The 21100-nt window shown below is 46.1% G+C and overlaps 2 protein-coding genes across 2 annotated transcripts in view; one reads left to right on the top strand and one right to left on the bottom strand.

The window, feature by feature from the left end:
* The window catches only part of ITGAE (integrin, alpha E (antigen CD103, human mucosal lymphocyte antigen 1; alpha polypeptide)), a 57337-nt gene extending 47275 nt beyond the window's left edge, over nt 1-10062 (top strand). Inside the window, exons 25-31 of the mRNA XM_012652583.1 lie at nt 412-475; nt 555-662; nt 4067-4123; nt 4422-4517; nt 5703-5798; nt 8611-8721; nt 9734-10062. Coding sequence (XP_012508037.1) covers nt 412-475; nt 555-662; nt 4067-4123; nt 4422-4517; nt 5703-5798; nt 8611-8721; nt 9734-9829 — 628 coding nt within the window. The 3' untranslated portion in view covers nt 9830-10062. The remainder of the gene's footprint in view (nt 1-411; nt 476-554; nt 663-4066; nt 4124-4421; nt 4518-5702; nt 5799-8610; nt 8722-9733) is intronic.
* Nucleotides 1513-3867, bottom strand: GSG2 (germ cell associated 2 (haspin)). The gene has a single exon (XM_012652584.1). The coding sequence runs from the start codon at nt 3865-3867 to the stop codon at nt 1513-1515; it is 2355 nt and encodes a 784-aa protein (XP_012508038.1).
* Nucleotides 10063-21100: the final 11038 nt, after the last annotated feature.

Genomic DNA, 21100 nt, shown 5'->3' with positions numbered 1-21100 from the left:
GACAGGAGGCTGCTTAGAACCCAGGCTCCGACACTGATCTCTAGGGCACTAACGGTTGGGTCCCAGGAATCCCACAGTGGTCATCAAAGGAGCAGTACCAACTAGTCTTGCTACAAAAGGGAACTTACATGCTATGGAGGGAAGAAGAGAGGGGCTGGGGGACTGGGAAGGAGGGAGAACAGTAAGGCCACTCTGAGATGGGATGATCAGAAAATGAACCAGCCCTACTATACAAAACTCAAATATTCCACCTCATCCCATCTTCCCTACAACCACTTTACATTTTGACATTCACCTTTGATTCCCCTGAAGGATCTGGTGCCCTCTGTCCTAGTGTATACAATTGCTAGCATTCAAGTTTATTCAAAACGAGGAGACCTTGAGGCCTAACACATGTCCTCTCAATTGCAGACCATCAATAATGTACATGAACACAAGCCAGGGGCTTTCTGAGCACAAAGAATTCCCCCTCACTGTAAGTGCTTAGTGATTATCGCTGCAAAGCTACAGGTGCAAAGCGTCACCAGCCTGACTTCTTACTCTCCAATTTGCAGATACATGGGGAAAATCTCTTTGGAGCTGAATTCCAGTTGCAAATTTGTGTTCCAATCAAAGTACTAGGTCTCCAGATTGTAAGAGTGAAGAACCTCAGGAAGACTCAGGTACTGTAAGGCTATTCTTTATCATGATCATGTCTCTTTCCAGAATGACTATGGATTCTCAGAGGAATAAAAACTAGAGTACTAGAAAGGGAGTAAAGACAAATTAACCACAGGAAAACATCAGGTGTAAATTTCCAAAGTCATGTCCACAAGAAATATTAACTACTCAGGTCTTAAAGCAACATTTCAGTTTTCTTCCCCTTCATGAAAAATAAGCAACCTTATTCCAACCTTTTCAGTAGCCATGGAAACATTTGTTTTCCCTTTGAAAAATCAATAAATTCTGCATCTCTACATGATTCGTGAGCTTGATAAACATGTGACATTTCTCACATTTCCCCTATAAATTGTCTACTATCTTCCTTTCCTCTTCCTCTAGCCTGTCTTTTTTGGTCTCTGCTTTGCTATACCCTCTTTGTTTTCAGTTGACTCATTTGTAGTCTGGTTCCCAAAGCCAGCCTTGATACCCAAAGCAACACACTCTGATCAGTATGATAGCTGAGGCCTGAGCTTTCTTGATTTCCACCCTCCCCCCTACATAAAGTGGTTCAAAAATGAAAATCTGGAAAGGAATTTACAGAATGGTCTCTGCTGACTACTAGAAAGAAGGCTTTTAAGTTATAAACATTTGTTCTCACATGCAGTTTACTTTTTCAAAACATTTGTGACAGCAAGTTTAAATATTTCAACAGACACTTGTTTCCGTTTGGAAATAAAATTCTGTTTGCAAAGCTGATTGGAAACATGTGAGAATGGGAATTCCATCCTGCCTTGTGGATAGATGTTGAAACAGCACCAGAGGCTTTAAGACCAGTGTCCTCTTATTGTGAGGCAGAAAGACACACTTGGCTCACTGAAATAGACTGTGTTGGCAGAGCAGGTCAGTGGCAGAGCTGAAGTTCAGCATTGTCTTATGGAAATACTGGATCTTTCTCTTCATTTGCTTCATGGCATAGGTGTTACATTTGGTCTTGAAGGTCATTTGTTTCAGAATCTTATCTGTGAGGTAATGTAGCCAGAGCACATTATTATAAGGGTGATATTCACCCCAGCAGTTGTTATTCTCCTTACGCATGAGCCTGTAGATCTCAAACTGGTAGTCACCTTCACCTGTAAATAGGTCCTCATCCATGGAAATGTCACAGAAAACCACAATCCCATCCCGTTCTAAGCGTGACAGGGTGTAGTCAATGATGTTGACTTGCAGCCCACAGGTGGGGATGGTGTTTGTCTTCCCATTGAGGGTGTAGGGGACCTCTTTGAGGCTGGTTTTTTTTAGGAGCACATTCCCCCAATGTAAGTCTCGGTGCTCAAAGTGCAGTGATGCCTCTGCCACTGCGAGGGATGCTGTGATCTGGTGTAGAATGCTCTTTGCAGTAGCCATGGAAGACAACTTCTTTTTCATTTGCTCTAAGTCAATCCCTCCAAACTCAAATTCCAACACAATGAAGAGTTGGTCTTCCTTAAAAATGTCAGGCCGGTCATTTGCAGACCCTTTGGTTGAGTTATACTGATCCCAGGCTTTGAGGAGCAATGGAGGGTAGGACCCTTGAACGCAGTGCACTGAGTTCAGCCCAATAAAGCCTTCTGTGCGGTTGCATACCTCATCAGACAAGAGACTCAGCTCTTTGGAGATGATGATCTCTGGCAGGATTTCCTCAAAGGTTTTCTGATGGGATCCATTGACTAAATCTGGTCCTTCAATAGCAATGATTTTTAGGGCTACAGGTGTGCAATCAGTAATTGTTTTAAACACTTCACCAAACACCCCTTCCCCAATCTTCTCACAGTGTTCCAGTTTTTCTGTGGAAAAAAAATGGCTAAAGGGGATGGGTCCTTCCTGATTGCATTCCCCATAAACCTTTTCAGCATCAGATGCCTTTTTGTTTGCAATACGTAGAGTCTTTAAGGGGCTTAGCAAGTACATAGAAGAGGAGTGCCTAGAGGACAGAGCACCATTTGTTCTGTTCATGACAGGAGGGTTTGAATATTCTGATATGAGGGACCCAGAGAGAGAACTGGCAATGGTATAGCTGCTGCATACCTCTGACACATCAGTCACAATTTTCTTCTTATGAAAACTGAATGAGGCCCTGGTTTTGGTCCAAGGGCAGGCATTCTGTACATGAGTCACGTCCTGGGTGAGGAATGGATCTTTTCCCATCTTTTGGCCCTTTTTAAACTGGTGGTAATGGAGGAGGGAGTTTTCCACTGCCTCCTGATGTTTCCTTTTCTGTCGTCGTCCAGTTCTCTCAGGCCTGTCGATTCCCCCAGGTACAGTACATCCAGTGGCCTCCTTATATTCTATTTGGACAGCCCCTTGAGACCCAATCTCTCGACAAGAGTCCTGGTCTGTGGCCCTCTTCTTACCTGTTCTTGATGGACCTGGGCACTCCAGTCTGTTTCCCACTAGTTCCCTTCCACAGCAGGCCTCCTTCATATTCTTCCCGTCTGCCCCAAACTCAGCATCCTCAGAGTTCCCAGAGTCCATAAGGCTCAAACCAAAGAGAGCTGACCTGAGGCTGGCACGGGCTTGGTGGACCATCCTGGTGAACCTGCCTCCTTCTGCTGCTGCCCTCTGGGAGCAGGGGAGAGATGCTTGGTCCAGGGAGGTTTCCGGGAAGTGGAAGCCGTTCGGGACTGCAGATGCTGCATCCAGAGAGGCGGAGGGGCAAGTGGAGATGATACTGCCCCTTGGTGCTGGGGACTCGGGGCCGGGCGAGGCCGGGCAGCTGAATAGGGAGGCGCTGGTGCCCAGCTCGTCGCAGTTCGTGGGCCGGCTGCACACGCTGAGGTCCGGGCTGAGGGGCTCCGGGGTGCGGCTGGGTAAGGGCGGCGGTCGGAGGGGGCCGCAGGGAGTGCTGCACTTCTGCGGGGGCCGAGGTCGCAGCCTCAGGCGTTTTGGGGTCACGGACTGGTTCGGGCTGTCCTCTGGGACTCGGCCGCCAGGGCGCTTCCGCCGTCGACCACCCGGGCTGCCAGAGAAGTCCGGGTCGTCAGGATCATCGGAAGCGACAGACTGCGAAAGGCCGCCGATGCTGGTCTCGCTGCTGCCGCTGCCGCTGCTGCTAAAGAAACGCTTCTGGTCCTGCGGCGGGAACCACTGCGCGGTTGCGCGGACCGGTCGCAGCCGCGGCCTCCCGCCGCCCGCAGCCCCATACGTTCGGAAAAGCCGGCTCCCGGGTCGCGGGAGTGAAGCCTCCATGGCTGCCACCCGCCAAGCGGTTCAAATCCAAGCACCGCGAGACTTCCGCACAATGCGTACACGTCCACCTGTTCACTGGGTCCTAGCGCCCGGCCGCACGCATGCGCGTCTCGCCGGGGGTCTTGCGGGAGCCGGGAGGGCAGAAAACTATGGGGGTTTGGTTTGCTTAAGTTCGTCGCGGGAATGGCTCTCGTTTCAGGCCTCCACTGTGTGCACCCGGAGTCAGAAGCTCACGTGTGGGAACAGTCCGGTTCAGGTAAGCGCAGCCGTCCGGAGCGGCTGAGGGAGGTCGGAGCCCGAAGCGGGTGGCAGGGGAGGCCAGGATGCTACTTTGTAGGGTTACCCCCTGCAGGCCAAGGCAGGGCGGCCCCCGAGGCCCTCCTCCTTAGCTTCGTCACTGGTCACATTTGCCGGGGTTGGAGCTTTGCTTGGGCCAAGGTGAGCGCTAAAACTGCTCACACCTTTTACTGTGGGGCCTTAGGGCTCTGTGTACCAAGTTTTAAAAATTTCAGCCTTTCCATACGAATTGTCCTAACCAGACTTTCCTTTTCCAGCATGTGGAAGAATGGCATTCAGTGAACTGTGCCATCACTTCAGATAAAGAAAATATAACTGTGGCTGCAGAGATCTCCTTGGGTCATGCTAAGCAGGTACTTAAGACTGTGAAATGCTCCAGATTTGATTATCCAGCTGTTCATGGCATCTCCCCTAGAAAAGACAACAGCATCTAAAATATAACATATCCAAAGTAGGTCTTTTGGTGCCCCTTCTGCCCTATCTTGTTCCTTAGCCAGTTACTCAAGCTGCCCTCAGTAGGGTGATTTACTCCAGTTACAGTACCAGGAATTCTGGGAATTACCTGTGACTCTTCCCTTTCCTACATCCCCATATCTATTACAGCAGCAAGCCCTGCCATCATACTGCCGGAATATATCCTAAATCCATTCACTTCTGTCCATTTCCAGTGCTATTGTTATAATTCAGGCCACTGTCTCTTGCTGGGGCTCTTGCAGTAAACTTGGACTTGCTTTCTTGCCTCTGCTTTTCCCACACCCTCTACCAATAATTCTTTACATAACAGCTATCCATCTTGTAAAAGCAAGCATTAGATTGTGCCACTCCTCTGCTTAAAAAAAAAAGAAAAAAGTGGCTTTCAAACACACTTAGACTATAATCCATACTTTTTTCATGGCCTGCAGGGCACTACCTGATCTGGTCTCTGCTTAATTCTCTGACTTATCTCCTCATACTCACCTTTCCCTTCCCACTGCCCCTTTCTTCTACTTAGTTTATTTTGTCCTTTCTGTTCTGGCTTGCTGATATTATTCTGGCCACAGGACTTTTGAACTTTCTGTTGTTGTGTGTAACACTGCTCTTCCCCTAGATCTTCACTGGGTGGTTTCTTCTTAAGTTTAGTTCATATGTTACATTCTTAGAGAGACCTTCCCCGATCACTTATTCTAACATGGCAACTAGTGATCTAGTTTAATATCTTGCAATGATTCAGGTGAAAGACATGCAGGTCCCAAGTAAAGAGGTAGCAATGGGGGTGGAGAAAAAAGGGACAAGTGCAAGACAGAATTAAGGAAAAAGAAAAGAATTGTAAAGAACTGACTTTGTGTGGGGGTTGTGGCACAAGGTAAAGGGTAAAAGAAAAGAAGCTGAAGAATAACTGCAGATTTCTTGTTGGGGTAACTTTGTGGATGTTGGGCCATTAGTAGGCTAAAGACTACTAGAGAAGGAATACCTTTAAAGGGAAAGGTGGTGAGTCCAAAACCGGTGAGTCTGTGTTTAAAATGTGTTTTGTTTCCCTCCTTCCTTCTCCCATCTTATAGTTACCAAGGGATATAACTGAACTGCAGGTCCTTGGTGAAATATCTTTCAACAGATCTCTGTACGAAGGGCTGAATGCAGAGAGCCACAGAACTAAGGTGAGCCGTGGCTGTTTTCTGGTTTCTGGGTAGTGTCCTGGGAAAACTGCCCAGCCTTGGAGTCCCTGCACAGGCACTCCTCTGTTGCTCTCTTCCTATTTTCAATCTTATCTCTTCTGATCTTGGCTCTGCCACTGACTGCCTTTGTGACCTTCAGGGAGTCAGCGTCAGTTTTTTGCCTGTGAAATAAGACAGTTGAATAAGAGGCCTAAGCTGAAGAGGTCTGAGTTAAAGTAACTAGGCTGGAATCAACTGCAGTATATACTTTGGTTTGAAAATGTATTGATTTTTAAAAAAAATTTCCTAAGTGAGAAATGATTTTTTGTATACATTATCTCTCTTCCTAGTGTGCAGTGTCAGTGTTTGGTGACAGTATTAAACAGTTGCAGTACTCAGGAATGCATAATTCTTTTGTAAGACTTAGACTAAGTACTGGAACTCTTGGAAATTTTGCAGAGGTATGACCAGAAGTCAAACTGACATCTGTGATTTATAGGCTAAATGCTCCTGTGTGTGTTACTCTGTGTTTTCATTTTGTTGACACTTGCTTGGACATGGTTTTAGAGATGATCTATTTGTGAGCTCTTTTTGTTTTTTAAAGAGACGGGGTCTCACTCTGTTATCCAGGCTGGAATGCAGTGGTGCCACCGTAGCTCACTTCAGCCTCAAACTCCTGGGCTCAAGCCATCTCCCACCCCATCTTCCTGAGTAGCTGGGACTACATGCATGTGCCACCATGCCTGGCTTATCTGCGAGCTCTGCGGTTAGGCATGATTCTTCACTAGAGGGAATCTGGATTGCTAAAGATAAGGTCCTCTGTTTTCCTCCCTAGAGAAGGAGAAAGGAGCAGTTCTCTCCTTTTTTCTTTAACAGTTTCTGATGTATCTTTAAGAAAGCACGCCTTTTATAGAAAGAAACATGTCATAACATTCTGAAGGTAGATTACAAAGGTGTTTCTCTGTTAAACACTTGAAAGGAGCAATTCTCTAGAGATGTCAAAATAACATTTATTTTTAAGTACTGTATTTCTGATACAGAAACCAATATGAAAGAAATAAAAGTGCCCCTTATCATATTGCCCAGCTTTAAAAAAATAATAACAAGAAAATCCAAGCCATACAGAAAGATACCAAATGGAAAATAATGATTCCGTCACACACCCCTAACTCTCTCTTCCCAAGGGGAGTTACTGTTAACAGTTTCTTATATGCACATTTTACATTTATTTGTATGTTTCCTTCATTTATTTGCTGATGCTTGTATATCTATAGCATAGATTCCCCAAAATTCCTTTCTTTAAATCCAGTATCTTAAGCAAAGTATTAAGTAGTTCCTGTCAATAAGCACCTGACTTAAGTGAATCTATGAGTATAAATAGCTGTGTATCCAAATGCAGTTCAGCCGTAAGAAAGTGAAAATCCGGCTAATGTGCCAGAAGGGAATATGCTGTTTATCTAGTGAGGGAGGCAGGCTCAGGGTCAATGGCCTGGCTCCTTTGGTCCTTGTACACTGCCATCTGGGTGATGCTGATACCTTCCCTCGTGGCCAGCACAAAGTTGCCACATCTCCCAGTGCTGTATTTTCATTTGGCAGAATCCACAATAGGAAGCAAGAGGTCAGTAGCAAAAGGACTTTTCTTCATGTGCCTTCCCTTTTTAGGGAGGAAAGTTTTCCTAAAAGCTCCCAGGAGACAGCCCCTTACATCTTGGTGAGAACGGGATCTCATGTCAGTCACTGGCGAAGGAGAACAGCTTTGTCGTGATTAGCTGATTAGACTGATCATGATTCCTGAACAAAATCTTAAAGCTGAGAATGGCTACCGAGAAGGCCACCATCGATGTTTGCTACAAGCAGTATTATGCTGTGTCCTGCTTCTCCCTTAACCTCTACCAGAGCAGCTTTGGGGCACTTTTGGGAACCTGTTTCGAAGAGGTAAAAGGGAAAAGGCTTTAAGAAATAGGTGTATTTCTTCTACTCAAATCTGGCCTGTTACACTACTGTCACCTTGGCACGTGTTTTCATTTCCTGGGAGAGTGGTACCCAGGTCTCAGTTGGGAAGCACATCCCCTGGACTTCCCAGCTGAAGCCTGTCAGGAAGAGGAGAGATTTAGACTCCTGAAATTGAGAGGGCCAAACTGAAGTCTAGAAAGTGAAACTTGGGGATGATGTGTAATAGAAGAACTCTACAAGTGTGACACATGGGTGCAATTTTGCGTTTATTGTCATGTCCCTGAGGTAACATACAGTTTTAGACTATTAAAGAACAACCAGTGCCTTTGTCAGATATTTTGTGGAGGGGAAAATGTATTACCAAAGACTTCAGGGATCTGTGCCAGACCAAAAAGAGCTGTCAGAACAGAGTTGGAAAGGACTTGGAGATCACTTAAAATAAGTCATCATTTTGAAGAGAATGAACATGGGGCTCAAGGCCATACAGTGGCATAGCTGCATGTAGGATCTTGATTTGCTGTCTGTCAGTCCAGTGTTCTTTAAACTCCCCACCCCAGGCCTGATCCCTCGGGACCCTCAGTCAAGCTGTCAGAGCATCTTTAACAGAAGGTCACGATGCTCCTAACAGACCTAGCTCTTCTAGATAAGAAACCAGAATAGTTTCCTATAAACTATTTTGGTGATGAGATAATTTTACATTATTTAAAATGCTGCATCACAGAGTGTTTAACTTTTTACTGTCATCAGTCTTGATCAATACACAGGATGTTGGCACGTCCTCATAGTTTGCTCCTTAAAATAACATAGAATTTTTTCTTCGTTTGCTTTGCCTGACTTATTGGATGATCCCTGTCTTGTCTAGATCACTGTCATCTTCGTGACAAATGAGGAGTACCATTCTTTGCCCATCATCATTGGAAGCAGTGTTGGTGGCCTTCTGGTTTTGATCGTGATTATAGTCATCCTGTTCAAGGTCAGTTCTACTCACATTCATAATGGCGGGAGAGGACTGGGCTCTGGTTTGAGCACAGACTCCCTAGGACAGCCATCCCCTAACATAGAGCAGCTACTCTGGCCTTGTGGCCCCTTTTCCCTCTTCCTTCAGCCACACATTCCGTATTTAGGCAAATGAATAAGACAATTTCTGTCTGAAAAAAAAATCAAATTTAATTATGGACTACAGAGAGCTCTTCCTAAAACAGATCTGATTATCATTCCCCTATTTAAATCCTTTCCTTGCCTTCCCCTGTCTTAATCTTCAAACTCTTTTACTGCTATTCAAGACCCTCTGTTCTCTGGCCTTTACCCCCCTCTGCCATTAAGTCTTGCTTTTTTCTTCCAAACAAGTTGAACTGTTCCCTGAATAGGTTCATGCATCTCTGCTTGTGCATAGTCTGTTCTCCTTGCCAGAAAAGCCCTTCCCCGCTTTTTCACCTGGTGTACACTCTTCCCTGAAAACTCAGCCCAGAGATTCCTGAGTCCCCTGCACTGAGTTATGTGCTTTTCCTGTGAGCTCCCTTAAGGAAACCCTTCCAAATGGCAGTCCTCACACAGTATTGTAATTACTTCTCTTTCTACTAGATTGTGAGCTTCTTGATGTAGAAGGAGGCCATACTTGATCTTCATCCTCAGCATAATAGGCTGTACTGAGTATTTTTGCATAAAGGAGATTAGATCCAGTACAGCCAAAATTATAGTACTTTTCAGAATTAGTTAAATTTAAAAGGTTCAGGTGCTCTGGGGGTTCAGAGAAAGGTGGAAAGCCGGCTCCGATTGGGGAATGAACGCCAGGAAAGGCAGGCATTTAAGACGGATCTTGAAGGATTGGATTATCAGGGAGAGATTCGAAGGAAGTAGTGGGAGGGAATGGGAGGTATGAGAAGCGGAGGAGTAAGGGGTTTTCTAGGCAACAACCAGAATAATGGTTTTCTAAAGCAGATGGATACCTTTGGCCTGTAATTGGACTTCCCCTCTGTCTGTTTCAGTGTGGCTTTTTTAGAAGAAAGTATCGACAACTGAACTTGGAGAGTATAAGGAAGGCCCAGATGAAATCAGAGAATCTGCTCCCAGAAGAAAATTAGGACCTGCATCCTCATCCATGGGGAGAGACTGTCAACCAGTCCTTGAATTTCTAGAGGACCGGCATCCTTGTCCCGCTGATTACTTTTCTTTTAGGATGATCTAGAGCACTATCGAACAAGTTGTTTGTAGAATATTGTTTTTAACCATACATTATCCCCAAAGTGCATTGTGTGAAAAGTAAACTTGGGAAATATTTGGTATTAAACAAAGTTAAACTGTTTTCTTTACAGTAGTGCTTGTAATATACAAATATAATATTCTTTATGATTTGCAGTAAATTTTGATATCTGATAGGGCAAGTTTTCATTCTTATTTTTAAAAAATTATTGATTGTGTTCTTTCAGATAATTCTTAATATTAGTTTTTCAGATTTCCAAAAGAAATGCTTGGAGATTTAAATTTAAACGTACAAGTTGGAGAACATTGATGTCTTTATAGTATTGTCTTCCTACTCAGAAACGTGACACTTCTGCACTTGCTCAGATTTTTAAAACAAATTCTGCAACAAGGTTTCACAATTTTCTTCAAAGGGGTCTTAATTTATGAATACTTATTTCCAGCTGTATTATATTTTTTTGTTGTTACTGTGAAAAAAAAAATCTTTTTTTCCCCCTAACCAATTAAAGTTTGTATTTAGAACAGTTATTCATTTTGAATCTTTATCTTATCTGGCCATCTTACTGAACTCTGTTTTTTGATAGCTTTTTAGTTGATTCTCTTGGAATTTCCAAGGAGACATTCTCCCTGCAAATCGTGGTCATTTGGAGTCTTTCTGCTGTTTGTGGTTTTTTCGCCCTTACTTGTTTGACTGGGACTTGCAGAGCTCTGAGAAGCCAGCTCTGTGCCTGATGTAATGAGACTGCCTTTTGTGCCCTGCCCTGCCTGCCTCACACCTGCCTCCGATGCTAACCGTTGCCACTCCACTGTTGGGCCGTTTCTGAGGCCCGGTTGGAGAGGCCCAGCCACTTCTCCTCTGTTAAGTCACCAGGCTGTGTGGCACGATCAGCTTTTCTGTTGATCTGATTCCATTTACTTCATTTCTTTCAGAAATTCCTCTATGTTTTTGGTCCCTTTATTATACTGTTCTCTGTTTTCCAATGCTGCTGTAGGCTTTTTTTCCTTTTTTATAATTCTTGTCTTGTTTCAGTGGGATTTGCCTTTGAAAGAAAAGAGGTAAGTTTCCTTAGTAATTTCCCTGTTTTGGGGCTCAGGAGTTGTGTCCAGGTTTTCAATATGATAGGTGACTTGCAGCCCCCGCTTTTTTATGTATGTATGTATGTATGTATGAATGAGACAGAGTCTCACTCTGTTGCTCTGAGTAGAGTGCCATGGTGTCATCTTAGCTCACAGCAACCTCAAACTCCTGGGCTCAAGCGATCCTCCTGCCTCAGCCTCCCATGTAGCTGGGATTACAGGCACATGCCACTGTGCCCAGCTAATTTCTTTCTATTTATAGTAGAGACAGGGTCTTGCTCTTGCTCAGGCTACTCTTGAACTCCTGAGCTCAAGCAATCCTCCCGCCTCGGCCTCGCAGAGTGCTAGGATTACAGGCATGAGCCACCATGCTGACCCAGCCCTGCTTTTATACTTTTTTTTTTTAATTGCAAATAAGACCCCACTCCCATTGTAACAGTGAAGGCTTATTTGACCACCTGTGCGCTATTGACTGACTGAGTCATGCTGATCTGATTGGAGTCAGATCAATGCGGTTGCAGTCAGAAGACTACATAAGGGGCCAGTCAGCAAGGAGGAAGAGACTTCTAAATGGAGACATGATTCGATTTTACAGAGTCTTATGCTATTGCTTAGGCCCAGGTTTTGTCTTCTAAAAGATGCTTTTCTGGTGCAGGCCTTTGCCACTTCCTGCTCACTCTCTTCTGCCTGGGAACAGGAAGTGCTAAAGCTTGCATAGATCCAAGGACAGTGAGTAATGACACAGGGCCACTGTCTGCCCAGAAAAGCACTAAGGTGGTACCAGCATGAGGACAGTGCCCCTTATGGTTTTTCTGTTTTCATCTGCCCTGGTACAGGCCAGTGAGTGCACATTCATATAACCTTTTTCTCTTGTGATAGCATCTGAACTTTGGATTTGGTCATTGGAGGGATGAAATTAGGCAGGTGTGAAAACCTAAATCGGTCACATAGATAAGACCTAATTAGATTGTGAGAAAAGGGTGCTCCACGTGGCCGAGCCCAGCAGTCTTACATGATCTGCACTAGCACATTGTTGTGTGCACATCCTCTCTAATAATACCCTTGCAAGGAAGGGCATTTGGTTAAGATTTTCTGGGTCTTCCAGCCATTGTTATCATCTTATAATAGTGCCAAAATGTTAGAACATATTTAGTAAATGGAATCCAGGAAACCTTATAATCACTCAGGAAGATTAGTTGCCCTAATACTAGAGTTCAGGAGGGTGCACCTAAACGGGCAATTCCCAACTTAATTTGGGAATCGTTTTTTGATGAGTGGAAGGACATTTTGTAAAGTACACAAATAATACATAGAAACACTCTGATAGTGAAATCAGAGTAAAAAGTGAAAATTTGGCTTTGTCCAACCTTGCTTCATTCAGTGCTCCTCCTTAGAAGCTGAGGTGACCCGGTTTAGCATGTCTCCTTCCAGGCCATTTTCTGTGCGTCTGTAAATATTCATATACGTCCACATGCAAGTACATAGGTTTTTGGGCTTTTTTGGGTTTTTTTACATAAGTAAGATGGTATATTCTGCCATTTGTGATAACTGGTGACAATTTTCAGGGAGCCCGTATCAGAAACTAAATGCTGCTGCTGAATGCTGGGGATGGGATGGGGGAAGGGGGAGAGGTGACATCTTGGGTTAACATAATCTTTGGGGAATTAATGACTTACAATTGTTTAGCTCTTCACAATTTGTAAAGAAGCCCTTTTAGCTTTTCCCAAGAGTGAAATTACAGACATACTTGTAACTGCTGTTCAGTGCCAGATTGCTTTCCAGAAAGATGGAGCCACTTTACTTGGTTATCAGCAGCATGAACATGTCCTGGCATTTCCATTTTTGACTTAATTTGTTTGCTTAATTGGTATATAATCACAGTTTCAATTTACTTTGTTGGCAAGATGGTGTATTTTTTCCATGAAATAAGGTGATTTTTTTCCCCCTTCCCTATGCTTTACTTTATCTTTCTTGCCCACTTAAAATGTGGCCCTGGTATTTTCTCTTTAGCTCTTTCTGAGCTGCTCCATGCTTCTGGGATAGAAAAAGTGCATTTCTACCTCTGAACTTCTGAGCCTTTGAGCACGAAAAGGAGATTTGACTTTAATAGGATCAGAGAGCAAGGCGTTCTTCAAAATGGAGAAACTAAGTCTTGTATATTAGGTGGTGAGTGTTAGGAAGCAGTCATTATTGGTGATCTGTCTAAAAAAGGAACTCTTTGGAAGTACCACAAGAAGGAAGACAGAACCACGGTGGCCAGCCTCCAGGGGAGAGAGCAGGAGGCCCTTCCCCTCCCTCTCTCCCTGAGGAGGGGATTTGGGATCTGCTTGGTTCCTGGGACCCTGTAGCCAGGTGCAGTCCTGAGGGCAGTGTGGTCAGGGGGGCTGAAGGTGTGGTGTCTGTGGATGCCTCCTCTGCCCAGGCCCTGGGAGGGGCCTGGAGTACCCCTGCTTAGAGTGCTGGCAGGCATTCTCAGGCACTTGGCATTGGTATCTTGGGGGTGATCTTCCTCTCTATAGAGCCGTGAGGTCTGAGATTAAAGTCAGGAGTTCTGGGGTGGGAGAAAACACCGCTGGGCCACTTTGGATCTGCAAACTTTTTAGATATCTTAGTCTGGCAAGAGGCTGCCAGCCTAACTGGAATTGAGACACTGGGGCTTTGGGAACTTTTGCCTCCTGGATAAAGAACTCACTGGATTGGCCAGCTGGTTGAGGACACTAGTCCTCTAGGTCAGGGGTTTCTAACTTTTTGTGTGCCATAGATACTTTTGACAGTTCAGCAACCTCTTTGCAGATTTTTTTTTCCAAACATTGTATTATGAAAATATTCAAACATACAGAAAAGTTGAATTTTACAGTGAACATCTGTCTGCCCACTGCCTAGCTTCCACCATTAACATTTTACTATGCTTGCTTTATCACGTATTTTCCATCTATCCATCAGCTTGTTTTTGAATGTGTAAAAGTTACAAGTAAAAACAACAAAATACATAAGAGTTTACAAAGAGCCGATCATATTGAAATATGATGATCAGAATATGTTTAAAAAGTTGTGGAATAGAGATATATGATGCTTTTATGATATATATTTGATGGTTTTAAAATTAATGCATCAAAGCAGCAGGTCTAATAACTACCCTACTTTCAAAGTTGTAATGAGCTTAAAATATATTTTGAGATATTTGCAATAGCTATAATGTGATGGGAAAATATAATTTCTATTGATATCAAGATTGTAGGTGCTGCTAATACTACTATGGTTGTTGGCTGTATGCATAATTGAAGAAAATGGTGAATTTCAGTTAAAGGTTAGTAAAAATAGATGTGTAAACTTTTCCCATCCAACTTCGCAGACTTGCTGCTCTTTATGCTCTGGTCCCATTTAAAAAAGCACATGTCTCCAGAGGCTTTGTACTTTTGCAGCTAATCTTAATGATCAGACCATATTATCTCTGTTTTATGGAGAGGAAACAACTTGGCCAAGGCCACAGGGCTAATACATGGCAGAGCCATTGTTCCAATAGAAGGATTTTGGATTGGGAGTCTAATGCTTTTTCCACGAAAGCTCCATTACAGACTGGGCAAGGTGTAGGTAACGGCCCTGGAGTGTAGTGGTGTTTTTCAGACTTGGGCAAATGAATGACTTGCGGAGCTCAGCTGTTCAGGTTCCTTGGCTCTATCCCTGAAGGCTCTGATGCTCTAGCATGGCCTGGGCCTAGGAATCTGCTTTTTTGGCATACGGTCCAATGGATCTTGATGTAAGAACCACACTCTGTGAGACAGTTATGAGCTCAGAGTTTGTTTCTCTCATTACACTTTGTCAATGGTTAGCACTCAGCACAGACTTGGAGTCTCGATGACTAATAAGTTGTTTCAGGAGATAAATTTAACTTAATGTTCTGGTAGAATTATATTTGTTGAAATCTTTTCTGAATATACAAAAATAAAGGAAGGCTTAGTCACTCTGCCTTAGACACTTCAATATACAGGCTAATGGGCAATCAGGAATGGCATTCATTCATTCTGTGTTCATCATTCTACAAGCCTCAGTGACTGCCTACATCCTGAAAGTGCCCAGGGGACAAAGACTGGTTAAACCCTTTCCTGCCCTCACAGCCCCATTCAACAGATGAGATGTGTACCCGACGGTGACAGCAAGGGAGAATGCAGTGAATTCTCTGAATCACACAGATCCTGTCCTGTGGGAATTCAGAAGAGAGGGATCCAAGAGGCCTTTGAGGGAGGCAGACGCCAGGAAGCTGAGCCTGGGAGCCGGGAAGGGCTGAGGAGAGACCAGCCTGGGCAGAGGCACGAGGTTGGGAAAGGAAGGCTGTCGTAGAGCCCGGGAGCTGACTTGGCTGCAGCTCAGTGTGCGTGGCGGGGAATGTGAGGCTGGAAAGGCTGGGCACAGTGTGTTGTGTTCTACGTGGGCACGTGTGCTAGGAACTGGGGGAAGACACAAACACTTGCAGTGCTGTCTGTGAGGCGTTCACGCTCATTCTCGTTTCATTCCCACTCCGACCCTGTGAGTTTGAGAGTGGACAGGAGTGAACGGACATGACAAATGTCATGCAGGCTGCAGGGGAATCACTGCAGGGAGCAGCGGTTAGAGCAAGGGTTGCTCTAAGAGGTACCATGTTAGAGTTGTCACTGCCTTTTGGGTTTGGTTGCTCAAGTTTGAATCTTTAGCCTTTTTAGTGCCCAGGGGACTAGCATTGGCTCTTTACTCTAAGTGTTTGGCACCTCAGTAGGGTTTTTCCTCAGGTCAGACAATGGAAGCTAAGTACTGAGCACCAACCCATCAATCACGCTGCGGATGGACTCAGAAATGCTTCCCACCGAGCTTCCTTTTCCCTGTTGACTGTATTTAAATGCCAGTAATAAATGCACCTGCTGTTTCTTAAATGGGTCAGTAATGTCTTTTAGTGGGATGTGTTTGTTATAGTAGGACCTGAGCACAAGAAACAGGGCCCCTGTTTGGGAGGCCCTTGGTGAAACCTTCCCATGCCACCCCTTCCCCACTCTTGTCTCTCTGGGCCACCAGGGTTCTTAGGACTCTGAAGGAAGGCAGGGTCTGCAGATGGTCCCCCAAGGCCTCCTTATCTTGTAATGACCTCCTTTTGTGCCCTAGGACAGACTCTAAATCTCCTACCTCTGGGTCTTCCTTCTCTTTCGGGGTGGGAAATAGAGTTCACTACGTAAGTAAGGTCTTTTTTTTTTTTTTAGATAGAGTCTGGCTCTGTTGCCCAGGCTAGAATGCAATGGTGCGTCAGCCTAGCTCACAGCAACCTCAAACTCCAGGGCTCAAGTGGTCCTCCTGCCTCAGGCTTCTGAGTAGCTGGGACTACAGGTGTGCACCACCACACCCAGCTAATTTTTTCTATTTTTAGTTGTGTGGCTAATTTCTTTCTATTCTTATTTTAGATAGAGTCTGGCTCTGTTGCCCAGGCTAGAATGCAATGGTGCGTCAGCCTAGCTCACAGCAACCTCAAACTCCAGGGCTCAAGTGGTCTTCCTGCCTCAGGCTTCTGAGTAGCTGGGACTACAGGTGTGCACCACCACACCCAGCTAATTTTTTCTATTTTTAGTTGTGCGGCTAATTTCTTTCTATTCTTAGTAGAGACGGGGTCTCGCTCTTGCTGAGGCTGGTCTTGAACTCCTGACCTCAAGCAATCCTCCCATCTTGGCCTCCCAGAGTGCTTGGATTACGGGTGTGAACCACCACGCCCTGCCTGTAAGTAAGATCTGAACCTCTACCCCAAGAACCCTATTTTGTGGAAATTTTGTGTGTTTTTATTTCTGTTTTGTTTCCTTTAATTTTGTGCAGAATTTTTTTTTTTTTTTTTTGAGTTTGTTAGCCTCTCAGGCTAAGGGGAAGGCTTTCTTTCACCCTCACTAGGTCTGGAGGGGAAAAGGGGAACCCATGCTCCTTTGGAGGCTGCAGGGGACACCAAGTGACACCTCCAGGCTGTTGATGGAAACACAATGATGCTGTTGGCAGCCTTCCTCCAGCCACCCACCTGTGGCCAACATCTTCCCTCTTGGAAGCTCCTTCTCAGTCCCTAGAGAAATGCGAGGTTTTTCTTGATTGAGAGGTCTCTAAAGGCTTGCCCCGTTGTACCATACTTTCTCCCTTATAATCTATAAAATTCAAAGGAGAAGGGGCAGAATAATATGGGGAAAAGGTTGGAATCAGACAAGAGGTTATGTTTTCTTCCCCAGGTAGAGCTCCCAGCAATTTCTTTGGAGAAGGGGAGAGCTCTGTCTGAGGAGCCACCAGGGTTTTTACTGGAGACCATCCCAGGACCCAGAGCAGACCGAGAAGGTGCCAAGAGTGGGTCCAAACCACACAACAGTAAACTTAAAACGCTGGCAAGTCTTAGGAGCAAGTGAGATGTTGTAAAAAGAGAAAAGCCTTTCAGAAATTCACTTTCTGTTGCCCATCCTTCACCACGTATCTGAAATCATCTAGCAGAGTAAGGCTCGAGACCCAGATGAGAAGAGTTCACCGCTAACCCTTTCCTTTATTTCAGGTGGACACATAGAGGATTGCACCGGATTACACTCATTGCAATGAAGCATGATGTGGACGCCTGTGGAGGACCAGAAGGAAGGGCGTGGTGGTGAGGCAGCGAGGGGGTTACTCCGAAGACTAGCCCTGACCCCTGACCCCTGACCCGGGATGTGAAGTGCAAAGGCACCCAATGCGTTTTGGGCATGCCATGGTGGTGCTCTTGGCCCTAGTAGCACTGGGGGCTGCTGTAGAAGGTGCCCGTTCTCTTGACTCTCCTGAGGCATCGTGAGAGTCGGTTTCCCTCCGAGGAACACTGTACGGGTGAGACGATGGTGTTCCGCAGGGCCCTGGCCACAGTGTCTAGAGGACAGAGCTCTGGTGACTAGACCCAGTCCCAGTGCTGGTCTCCGCTCAGGTGACCTCTGGACCTCACTGCTTCATGGAATGGGCTTTACAGTTTCCTCTCTGGCCGGTGCACAGAGTGAGTTGAGGCAGGCGACGTGGAAACTGTAAAGCACTGTGCTCCTGGTGACAGTGGAGCCAGATCACTTGGATGCCAGTTCTGGCACAAATGCTTACTAGTGGTGTGACCATGGACACATCTCACCTCTCGGGGAAAAGCAAGGACAACAGTACCACCGCGTAGCATTGATACACACAAGTCATTTAGAGCAGTGTTTTCACTGTGATAAGGGGGCGAAGATCATTTTAACAGGGACCCTTGGGGATCTGAGGCTGCTGAGATGGGCTTAGGTAGAATCTAGGAAAACTGGCGCTCAAAAGCAGCAGGCAGTTTCCTCTCAAGTGGAGATTTCACCTTGGTTTTGGAAGCATCCCCGATGTGGACTGTTAATGGCAAACGTACAGAGCAGAGCCCTCTTCTCCCCGTCGGGCATCATGCATGTTAGGCATGTACTTGCGGGGGAGGCGAGCTGGCCCATGTGGAGACAGAGGGCAGATGCTGTAGGTCACAGCTCGTGAGTATTTTTCACATGATTCTGACTGCGACCCACAGGAAGAAGTATATTCTACACTAATGCCACATACAGACACACTCATACTTGAAACGAAAGTTTCACAAAACAATACCTACCCTAACTTCCTTAAACACCTCTGATATTTTCTATTTCTTTCTTTCTTTCTTTCTTTCTTTTTTTAAATACGTGCTGGTTGTAACCTAGTAAACTAATGCCGTGACTCTAAGAAGCTGTGCGGTGAGGGCCCCCCAGCCCTGAGAGCAGCCCTGTCCCCTCTGGATGGCTCTACAGCTGCGGGACTGCTCTGTCGGCAGTTGCAGCCCGGCTGTGCTGTGGGAGGGGAGGAGGGGCCGCCTGCAGGGGAGGACAGTTGGAGCAGAGCCCCTTCTCTGAAGCCAGAGTGGCAGTTGTGTGAGGCCACAGAGGGCAGGCGCCGGGCATTTCAGCCTCTGCAGCAGCACACAGTAGGCACTCAGGAAAGGCTTGACGCATCAAGAACAGGAGAGTGCCCTGGACTGGGGCCAGCTGTAGGCTCTGCTCTGTGACCTGGGGCCTCACTTAGCCCCCACTCTTGCAAAATGAAGGCCCTGTTCTCTGCTGGGGGATCCCTCCACAGAACGAGCAGGCCCCAGCTACAAAACTCGGAACTCCCTTTGGGGAGTGGAGAGACTCACCCCTAGAGCTCCTCTCCAGGCCAGGTGCAATTCAGGAGGCTCCTGCGAGGCTCTGGAAGTCCACTTTTCCTCTGTCTGTACCTTACCTGGCAGCAGTGCTCTCAGGGTGATGGGCAACTTCATAAACATGATGTCACTCCATGGAGGCTGCTCTGTGGAGTGTTGGAGAGCCATGGTAGGGGAGAGCGAGGATGACTTCAGCTTCTAAAATCCCCAGTCATGACTGGGACAGGGTGGCAGCTCCAAATGCCTTCCCACTCCCTGTTTAAAAATAATCAGGGCTGGTTTGTCCATTCAGCCAACAAGTATGTCTGAGCTATTATGTGGCAGGCATAGTGCTGGGCACGGGGCATGGAGATGTCCAAAAGCAAGATCCCTGCCCTCCCGGAGCTTCTGGTCTTAGTGGGGGACAGTCAATAAGTTAATGAGACCCTATCAGATAGTGACAAGTGCTCTAAGGGAATAAGATGGGGTGATGGGCTAGAAAGTGATTGGGCTGGGGCTGGGGCTACTTTTGGTGGGCGATTATAAAGAACAGGCCTTTTCGAGGAAATAGCATTTGAGTTGGAACTGATGAAAAGGTGCAAAGATACGTGCTTTGCAAACGACAATTTGAGAGCAAAATATAATAGATTCCCAGCCCCATCCTAGACTTGGTGAATGAGAATTTTAGGGCCAGGGCCCAGGAATTTGCCTTTTTCCTTCCAAATGATTCCCATGCACACTGACACTGGAGAGCGCCCCTGGGGCTTCCATGCTTACAGAGGGCCACACTTGGTGAACTTTAGGGTCCCTTCTAAGTCCCAGAGCCTGTGGTTCAGGGAAGGTGAGCTTCTTCTTTGCTTGTGAAGGCAAGGGGCAGGGGAGGAGCAGGACTGCTTGAGGTCAGATTGCGGGGTGCAGAAAATGAGTGTGCACAGCTCCTCACACACGCAGAGCTCTCCCAGGGCCCTGCCTCTCTATGGCTGTCACAAATTCTGAAGCTGACCTCCTCCAGGAGGCCCTCCCTCCTCCCTGCTCCCAACCCTCTCTCTTTTTAATTTCACATATTGTGAGGGTTGCTGTCATAGCAGCCTGGATTAGGTCTGTCTTTTGCTTTGGGAATCGTTCCAAACAGTTGGTGCATGCACTCTCTCCAGGCATGTTTTATGATCCTGGGCCTTGCTTGCCTGTGTCTCCCCACCCCCACTCCATCCGCCCTGAGTGTGGGACAGAGTTCTTCATGCTGTGGGCCTCCAGGACCTGTTTGGCAACTGACTTCCTGGGAGTATGGGGCTTTAAACCTGCAGCAGCTGCTGCAGTAGGAACGCCCACTTAATCAGAGCCGAAACAGGCAGCCATGGGTCAGACAAGACTGTCTCTTCCAGCCTGTGTGGGGGGCCAGGGCTCCCCCTGGGAGCAAGAAAGCATCTGCCTCCCAGTAGATCCTAGCACCAGGTGAATCAAGAAACCTGTTGTGCTTACCTGTGAATGTTCTTTATCCCTTCTTCACCTCCACTTCCTGTGCTACAGATACACCCTTCTAGGCCTCAGTTTCCCCATTTATTCAATAGGAAGAATCTGGTCAGTGGGGTGGCTTAGGTCTATAATCCCAGCACCAGCACTTTGGGAGGCTGAGGCAGGAGGATCTCTTGAGATGAAGAGTTCCAGACCAGCCTGGGCAACATAGGAGAGACCTTGTCTCTGCAAAAAAATTTAAAAATTAGCCAGGTGTGCTGGTGCATGCCTCCCATTTTCTGTCGTTGTATGGCTGGCTCTAGAACTGTCATGGCACTAGGCTGTGTGAGTTTTACTATGCTAATGAGGGAACTTTGGGCCTCATTTCCTAGCTTCTGCGCATGCTCCCGCTCGGGAAAGTCCCTAACCTCAAGCTCTTGCTGTTGTGGTTTCTTTCTTTTTTTTTTTTTTTTTT

This window comes from Propithecus coquereli, unplaced genomic scaffold (genome assembly GCF_000956105.1).
Source record: "Propithecus coquereli isolate 6110/MARCELLA unplaced genomic scaffold, Pcoq_1.0 Scaffold390, whole genome shotgun sequence".
Taxonomy (NCBI): domain Eukaryota; kingdom Metazoa; phylum Chordata; class Mammalia; order Primates; family Indriidae; genus Propithecus; species Propithecus coquereli.
The sequence above is the reverse complement of the archived record's forward strand: the minus strand, read 5'-3'. Positions and strand labels throughout refer to the sequence as shown.